This window comes from Solanum pennellii, chromosome 7, assembly GCF_001406875.1.
Source record: "Solanum pennellii chromosome 7, SPENNV200".
NCBI classification, from domain to species: domain Eukaryota; kingdom Viridiplantae; phylum Streptophyta; class Magnoliopsida; order Solanales; family Solanaceae; genus Solanum; species Solanum pennellii.
Window position 1 is genome coordinate 28,916,204 of NC_028643.1, and position 9,612 is coordinate 28,925,815.

General features: G+C 32.3%; 1 protein-coding gene across 7 annotated transcripts; it reads left to right on the forward strand.

The window, feature by feature from the left end:
• Window positions 1-1,714: 1,714 nt before the first annotated feature.
• Window positions 1,715-7,347, forward strand: LOC107024393 (SPX and EXS domain-containing protein 5-like). 7 transcript variants are annotated; one of them, XR_001457341.2, is made up of 13 exons: window positions 1,717-1,996; window positions 2,062-2,204; window positions 2,276-2,368; window positions 2,462-2,578; window positions 3,370-3,465; window positions 3,751-3,864; window positions 4,243-4,296; window positions 4,379-4,426; window positions 6,003-6,153; window positions 6,274-6,439; window positions 6,544-6,613; window positions 6,682-7,043; window positions 7,204-7,347. XR_001457341.2 is itself a non-coding variant. In XM_015225372.2 (12 exons), exons 1-12 carry the CDS (start codon window positions 1,930-1,932, stop codon window positions 6,695-6,697), a joined length of 1,140 nt encoding a protein of 379 aa, XP_015080858.1. In that variant the 5' UTR covers window positions 1,715-1,929; the 3' UTR covers window positions 6,698-6,839. The 7 variants fall into 7 exon arrangements, 5 of the variants coding, with proteins under 5 accessions (XP_015080858.1, XP_015080856.1, XP_027773969.1 ...); XR_003579126.1 differs by having other exon boundaries at window positions 7,192-7,249; XM_015225372.2 differs by lacking the exon at window positions 7,204-7,347 and having other exon boundaries at window positions 1,715-1,996; window positions 6,677-6,839.
• The last annotated feature ends 2,265 nt before the right edge of the window (window positions 7,348-9,612 follow it).

Here is a 9,612-nt window from a genome sequence, read left to right on the forward strand (position 1 = left end):
TTTTTATTCGTTTTTAATATGTAGGTTTAGTTGGCCAAATTCCATATAATAATATTTTTGATTTTTTAGTATAGGTTTTTGTCATCTAATTTAACAAACATATGATATGCAATCATAACCTTCCGCATGACGCTCTAATCACTTTCGAAGCCAACAATCACATAGTTGAATGATCCAATTGAGCAAGGTTGAAGACAGGTTTAATGGGATTTCAAATTAATTTCGAACAAATTTGATTATAATGAAGATTTTTGTCTAGCTACATGTAGAGAAGAATTGATATCATATTTTCAACATTCCTGTTGCTGCATTTTTGAAATAAAATAAAATAAAACTATTTTTAACCCATATATTTTAAAATTTATTTAATTATGACAAGTTGTAGTAATGAATATTATATGAAGAACAAAGATTATCATGCAGTTGAAAAAAGTGGATCAAGTTTTATCAAAATAATCCAATCAATATGGAAGATTTGTTAGTGTTTTGACATGATTTTATTATCATATTTTAAGTTTTATTTTGTCCTTAAAGGAAAGTCAATATATTACCAATAAATGTTTGAACTTTTCGAGAAAGAAAATTTTTTTTTTTTTCATATTTGATTTAAGAATTTAGAGATCTACAAATTGAAGATACATATTTTCATAACACAACACAATAAAATTTACAATGTAATTATCTAGAGGGTTTTGTTTATGAGAAGATTTTCTTTCTACAATTTCAATATTTTTATTAGTTTTTAATATGTAGGCCAGTTGGTCAAATGTCATATAATAATATTTTGATTTTTTAATATAAATTTTTATGTGATTTATCAAACATATAATATGCAATAGTAAACTTACGTATGACGCTCTAATCACTTTCGAACCCAACAAAATCCGAAGGTAACATATGTTGGAGCCTTTTCAAGTGTATTGTTTTCCAATTTTAAATTATCATATTTATTGATTAGTATTTAATTATCCAAAATGACACTTATTAATTTATATGCTTAGTTTGCTCGCATATCTCATCAACGATCGATTATTCCAGCTCCTCAATCGGAACGATCAACAACCAAAGTATTTCTTTTATATTAGAAAAATCCTGAGCATGCCTTGCTCAAAGTCCAGCTTTGTACATCTAATTATTTTATTAAAAGTCTATTAAGATGATGTTCACTTTTTTAATTTTATAAATCTAAATATATTTATATTATCATCAATAAGAGAAAAGATATTATTAAAATAACAATTAAAAGGTCAGCCTAATATTAAAGCATATTGCAGTAAAGTCAAATATCTAAAAACTTATATCAAATAACGTTGACATGCGAATGTAAAATTAATGGAGGAAATCCGAATCTAAAATTTATTTTAGATAGAAATATTTTTTTTTCTTTTTGCGAATAAAAATTGAGAAAAAAGTTGCCCCGTCGTCTCTCGATTGAAACTAGATTGCACCATTTTAAGTTAGATTATTGGGTATATAAAATGGTTTTACCCTTAATCTCTGCATATAAATTCTGAATTCTTGTCCATATTTTCTTACAAACTTTTCTTTTACTTCATTTAAAATTTTGGTTGATTAGAGAACAAATACTGGTGAAAACGTGAGGTGTGAGTGGATTGAGCGGTGAGTCGTGAGCAGCACACTTTGAGAGTGACATCAATAATAAATATGTGGGTGTCACGTATTTTGCATATAAAAAAATAAAAATAAAAATTTGAATAATGTCGAGTCGCCTCACTCCATTCGTTATATATATATATATATCATAATAGTGTAGATTAATGTGTATCAAATTGGGTGTAAGCATCTTTATTGTTGATAAATAAATAGTTTTAGAGACAAAAGGATAGTACTAGTTGGAGATAATTGTAGTTGGAAATGAGGTGATATTAATAATTAATGTTTGTCAGAAGCTGAAGTTGTCGTCTACTTATGGATTCTCCTGCCAACAGTTCACATCTGCGGAAATCAGGAAGCCGACTAGTTGTTTATGATTTTGGTATTGAAAATATACTTATATAATATAGGTTAATTATGCTATTAATCTACCTATCTATCTATCAGGTATACTTGAAGATGCTGCTGCTAGTGTTTTTGAAGAAGATACCACAGACGCCAAGGCCACTACAACCATAATTACATCTCCTCTTGTAAAATTTAATCTTCATGTGTTACTGTTTATCATTTGGGGTGTTACCTGTTGCAAGGTCAGTGAAACCGACGACTTTTTCCACAATTATTCACATCTCCTGTCAATACATAATTATCTAATTTGCAGATCAGCTGGGATTCAGTCAAGAGAATGAGTGTAAACCTCCGTGATCTTTTTCTGTATGAGGCTTTTCTTTATTACAATCCTTTGCTACTTGTGGTTAGTTGGTTATCTTCACACTTTGTGCATCATCATTTTATTTCCTCTTAATTAATTACTACCTGGTATTTACTTGTTTTTTTGGTGCTGCAGACCATAATGGTTTGGCTTTGGGGCATCAACCTATGGGTTTTTGCACAGGCTAATGTTAACTTTCCTAAAATTTTTGACCTCGATCAAAATCATCTCTCTCACACACAGATTTGGAAGGTACTGTATACATGATTATTCTTATGTATCCAATAAGTATGTATATATGTGAGGCAAACACGGTTGGTTGGTGCTGTCATTTGGGTGTAACTGTTTTCTAACTGTGCTATACATGGTGCTCTTTAATTTGATAACTGTTTTAATTCCATTTCAAATGTTAAATTGAATGTGCAGTTTCTTGTATCCTGGCATGCTAAGCTTTTCCATTAAGGCTAAAGTTTAATTTTAGATAATAGAATTCTCTTACCCATAATTATATGACACTTTTTTCACTAAAATATTCTACTAAAATATCACAAGTTCTTTGATTACAAACCTACCAAACTGATCAAATTTCTTTCCGATCAACTTGTTATGTTATAGGTTCAATATTTCTATCACTACTACTTGTTTATTATATAGGTCAAAACTACTATCTTAAACTCCTTTTCCAGACAAATCATGTTTGTTTTAGTATCATCATATATAGATGCTTAGATACCTAGTGAAAACAGAAAAAAGAATAAATAAGAGAGAATTTCTTTTCAGTTGATTAACAACACATAAAAGAGCTTTTTGTAGAGAAAGAATATTCAACATAAAATTCTATTGGTTACTCTATAGTATTTTAACTTAATTAAGATGTTACATATTTGTGAATCTGTACACATTACAATATATAACTGCATCAAGTGACTTAACTTCAATAGGAATTACTAGTTGTTAAACTTGTTTTTTCATATATATTGTGTACTATACATATATTTGAAGATACAGAATAAAAATTTATCCAAATTCTGTTTATATTGCAGTGTGCTACCTGGATGACCATCATCGTGCCAACTAGCATGACAGCGTATCTCTATCTCTATTCAAGTGGAGAAGTTTCGTTGGCTGCATCTCAACCAGTGTAATAGATGCTTCCTTCACCAATTGAATGATACTTATTTGCTTATCCTAATCTAACTTTATGTATTTGAACTACTCATACTAAATTTTAAAGAAAAGAAGCTTTGGTAAATTTATAACATGGGACAACTTTGGCTTCTGTTTACTCATACAAAATGCTAATGTGTTAGTGACTCACTCGCATTAAATGTTTAAATTTATTTATCCTATTAAGAATACAAGGTTCTAATTGTCCTATGTTCTATAAATATGCTTTGTTAATGAATTAATTTATGCAATTGCAGGTGCTCCTATATGCTGCTTTCGCCATGGCTCTGCTATGTCCCTTTCATATTTTCTATTTATCATCTCGCTACTTTTTGTTAAGAACACTTTGGAGGATAGTTTTCCCGCTGCAGGCAAGTTTGCGTTACTTGGATGTTTGTGTATTATAACAAGAAGCGTGCTGATCTTGTAAATCAAAAAATATTTTAAACTCTCCCAGTGGTAAAATAATTGACATTTCTTTGTTTGTCTTAAAAGTGACACAATCTACCTATTTATTTGCTTGCTTCAGATTGTAAACTCTTTTCGGTTTAATTTAGGACAAATTCTGGAATTCTTTTGGTTGTCTAATACTCACTTCACAAAGGACCAAAGTATATTCTTTTCTCGGAGTATATATCTTAATCATAGTTTACAATTCCATGAAACATGAGTTTTACCAGACTAATAAAATAAAATATGATTCATTATGTGAATCTATCAGATATAAAATTCTAATTTGATTCTTGCAGGCAATAGCTTTTGCTGACTTCTTCCTGGCTGATATATTAACATCTATGTCAAAGGTACACAACCTCTTCTTTCCTTTTGACAGAAAAACTTGTGCCCCTGGCATTTGGCAATGCTAATGCTATTCATAATGCACAGGTATTTTCAGATTTGGAGCGTTCAGTTTGTAGAATGGTTCATCGACAGGTTAGTTATAACTTTCTTTTTCAGAGATTATTGACAGACAATTATTTTAATGCTACTTAGCTTGGATGTGCATATGTTACTCCATTTCAAAATATCAGCACTAACGCTAAGTCTCTGCTGTGCCTGCTGGTACTCAGATATGAGACCAAATCAGAGACCTTCTTTCATAGTTATCATGTTTGGTACTCAGATCCAAGCTTTATATGTTTTACACCACATTCATATTAATAATTGGTTTATCGCAAGTCAAAGTTGTAAACAAAAACTAATCTTTTACTTTGTTATCCCAATCCCTCTACAAGAATCCATGCATTGCACAACAATCATGTATTGTTCATCTCACAACACTCATTTCACACTTTGACAAAACAATTTTTGTATTATTTTACACCTCCCATATTATAAATCATGCAAAACTAGACATTATAAACTCAACGACCCTTTAATATGTATGTAGATTGTACAGAGACTGACTGAGAAATACCCTTTGTAGGAGGTATCCTACTTTTTTTCCCAGGGTAAAGTTTCTTTCTGCATAATTATAATTTAGTGCCCTGGAAAGAGGAAGTTCAGTCCCAAAGCATAATAAGAATTGTTGTTCATATTGTATTCCTAAGATACTTAGAATAAAATTTTGAAGAACTTGGTAAGAAACAACAAAGTTTAAAGAGTATTTTCAAATTAGAAAATTAAAACTAGTAGAAAAAAATAGAATCAGAAACGAATTAGAAACAATATAAAAATAGTTTTCTCAAAGAAAGAAAATTGAATCCACTGAATGCACAGTGCCTAATTAAGAAAATTATTCCCCTCAAGTACCCTAGGCTAATGGAATATATCCTCCCAATATAAAACGATCTTATTCATTGGTGTATCGGGTGTGCCTAAAACCTCGGTGTCAGCGAACCACTCAATGACAGTAAAGTATGCTGAGAATACTAGATTTAGTTATAGTAGCAGTAGTCCAGAAAAATGTGTACAACTAAAATGAGAGGAAATCACATAATTTATAGAAAACAAAGGGTAGTGTGGAAATGTTCTTATTGTGCCTTACCGGAAACGTCACAAACCTTTGGAAAAGTCACAATCTTTTGAAAAGGTGACAACCTTTTATAAAAATCACAACTCTTCATAAAAATTGCACCTCTCATTTTCCATCAACACATTTTAAAACCCATAGGGAAAACGTATAGGTTCTTTTTCTCTTTTCCTTTCTGGATGATTTAGTAGTAAGAGTAACTTGCATATGATTTTCACTAAAAATGAAATGGTATCTTTGTGATGGTATAATTTAATTTTTCAAATGTGAGAAAATGTTATAGATAAGGTGACCAACTCTCTTTGCATGTAGCCTAGAGATAAATGGTACTATATTGTACACTGATGAAAATGTTAAGATTTCTGAGTCCACCATGGATTATTAACATCTGCCTTCCTAAATCCAATTAATAATTGCTAGTGAAATATATCATAAAGTTTTTTCCCGATTGAATTCATAGTATATTGTGAAAGGATCAAATTGTTGGCATTAATTAATTGAATTATCTGAAAAAGATGAATAATGATGCATATGCAGGTTGCTACGATTGCATGGTTTGAAGGTGATTCTGTTTGTGGCAGTCACTCAGTTGCCATTCCTATAGTTCTTGTATTGCCTTATCTATTTCGTCTATTTCAATGTCTACGGCAATACAAGGATACTAGAGATAAGACTAGCCTGTTCAATGGTAAATTTCCAATTCTTTTGAGTTTGAGATACATAAAGTTACTACTTTCAGAAAATGGATGATGTATCATTATTTTTAATTGCATGTGGGTTGTATTTTAACTAGAATATTTTATTTCAGCTTTAAAATATTCAACAGCAGTACCAGTGATATTTGTGTCAGCCCTTCAGTATCACGTATTCCCTGACAAGTGGGTTAACCTTTATAGGCCTTTGTGGCTTGTCTCAGCCGTTGTGAACTGTCTCTATTCATTTTATTGGGATCTGACAAGAGATTGGGACTTAAGGTGAGTGAATTAAGTTTTACCTCAATGCAAAGATCACTGCTATTTAATAATTATGTTGATAATAATAATAATAGAGTAATTAGTTGTTTCCTTTGGTGTTTTAGTTGTTTCACTGTGGTTTTCAAGTTCAACAAACCACATATTTTATCACATTGCTTATACGGACGCAAATGGGTAAGTAAGCCTATCCATAATTTACTTTAATTATTTTTAGAGCCCAAATTAAATTATCCATAGTGTAGGTGTACTTTTGGGTGATCGGAAGCAACCTCATATTGCGATGCACGTGGACATACAAGTTGTCTGCGCATCTCCGACACAATTACCTCACAGTATTCACAATAACTGCTCTTGAGATGTTCCGTCGTTTCCAGTGGGTTTTCTTCCGTGTAGAAAATGAGTGGAATAAGATAAGCAACAACAAATCATCAAATACTCAACTCTACTTGGGTGATCAACAAGATAAAGAAGAAGAATTCCTCATCAACTCCAATGGTCACAATGTATAGCCAGCCATATATCCATTCCATATTTGCAAACAATAATATCTTACTTCTCAATACTATATACAAGGGTACATAGAGCTAACATACTACACAATTAGGTAGGATATGATATGATACCTTGACAAGTTTTATTTAATGCGTGCTTTAGTTTTTCTTTGTCTTGTAGGGCTTTCTATTCTATGCTTCTTTTTGGAAGCTATTTCATTTATTTTCTGTTAAATCTTGAGATTTTGAATATGGCAAAAGTGTATTGAACAGGTAGTGCAACATGTTCCAGTGAAATATTGCAGCAGTATGCAAGTGGCGGCGTATGTATTATATATGGAAACTTATGTGTACGTTTTTGATTATAGTAGTTTACTTGGTTAAGGAAAACTATTAAAAACAAGTTTGAGTACAATAAGGTTTCGAGAAAAAGAGTTAGTAGAAGTCAACAAGGATTTGTAGAAGACAAATACAAAGTTGATTTGTACAAGGATTGGCAGAATTTCTGGTCTATAAATAGAGAGCTATTTTGATCAGAAAAACTTGCGCACCTACAAAGAGAGAGCTTCAAAACACGATCAAGAGAGTTGAGAGAGTTTTGTTAAAATCTTTTGAGTGCTGCGAGTTGAGTGTTAACGTTGTAAGATTGTATTCAAGAGTTTGTTTACAATCTAGGTAGTAGATTTGCTTGACAAGTTAGAGTACTTGAAAAGCATTGAAAAGATAGAAAACTAGGGAGTAGTTTTTTGTCTTGATTAGAAGGAGTTAGAGTTTATAATTCCTTAAGAGCTAAAGAAGTTGTAATCTTTGTATTACTTGAATTTTACAATTAATACAAAGTGTTGTTCAAAATAATTATTGTTAAGTTCGTCAAGCAGATACAAACAAGTAGTTAATACGTGTTCCTTTAAAGAATTCAGGAGGGTAGAATTCCAACAAGTGGTATCAGAGCAAGGTTATCTTTAGAGAGTCTAACAACTCAAGATAAGATCAACATGAGTTCTGCACCTCCACTCGGACACGGTAAGGGCCAACACATCAACAGACCTCCACTATTCAATGGACAATACTACTCGTGGTGGAAGGCAAGGATGGAAGACTTCATTCAAGCTGAAGACTACGAATTATGGGTAAGGATTACTAAGGGACCACAAATTCCTACTACCACTGATAGTGAAGGAAATAAAATACCTAAACCCGCAGATACATATAATGAAGCAGATTATAAGATGCTAGGAAAGAATGCAAAAGCTAAGTGTATTCTTGTGTGTGGATTAGGACCTGATGAATTTAACCGTATCTCAAGTTGTACCTCTGCTAAACAAATATGGGACACCTTACAAAACGCTCATGAAGGTACTACTCAAGTCCGAAAATTCAGGATTGCTAGTTTGTGTTCAGAATATGAAGCCTTTAAGATGAAATCTGGAGAATCTCTCCAAGATATGATCACCAGATTCACCACTGTGGTAAACGAACTAATCTCACTAGGCAAAGTATATACCACTGAGGAACAGGTTGACAAAGTACTTAGGATTTTGCCTAGGTCTTGGGAAATCAAAGTCACTGCCATTAGAGAAGCTAAGGATCTAACTACTATGTCTTTAGATGAATTAGTTGGGAATCTCAAAACCTATGAGATGAATGTTGACAAAAGAAGTGAAGGAAATAAAGAAAAAGTTCTTGGTCTTAAAGCAACTGAAAGTGACGAATCAGACATAGATGACGATGATCTAGCTTTGATAAGTAGGAACTTCAAGAAACTCTTCAAAAGGGGGTTAAACTCTACCAAGAAATCACCACCCTCGAAAGAAAAAAATCCTGAACGGTCACAAAATGGAGGTTGCTTTAAGTGTGGTAAGACAGATCATCAAATAAAGGATTGCCCAATGTGGGAATTAGAATGGAAAAAGGAAAGAGCTGAAAAAGAAAGGAAGGAACTCCTCAACAAAAAGAAAACCAAGGAAAAGGAACAAGCAATGTATGCAGCCTGGGGAACAGGTTCCTCAGACATGTATGAGGATGTTGAAGACCTTGCCTTGATGGCAATAGAAGAATCAGACGCTGAACCTGAATCAGACTCTGAAGAAACTGAGGTAAACCTTCTTAATCTAAAGGATAAGCTAGCAAAGTTCTCCAAGAAAAAGCTTTCACTCCTATTGCTTACATCCATAGACACAATTCAAGAACTTGTGAACACCAAGAACCAACTACTTGCTTCCCTATCCAGCTTAAAGTTTGAGCATATTGATCTCAATAATAACAAACTCGACCTTCAAGAAAAAATCAAGCAACTTGAAACCCAAAATCTGGAACTAAGAACTAAGAATTCAAAATTAAAAGTTCTTGGCAAAGGAAAAGAGGGTGAGCTGCCTGACCAAAAGCTTGAGGTTGACAAACTCAAAAAAACTTTAAAGTTGGAAAAGGAAAATTGTAAAAGGATAAATCTTGAATTGACTAGAGTAAGAGGTGATCTGGAAAGAGCTAACAAATGGACAAAATCCTCTATGATAGTAACTCATCTAGGAAACAACAATAGGAACATCAAAACCGGAATAGGATATGAACAACCCATAAATGGAAATCCTATGTTTTGTATCATGTGTGGCAACTCTGGTCATTCTAAACAATTTTGTCCCAAAAACAAAATAGCCACTGAAGAAAACAACTCAACTAGAACCT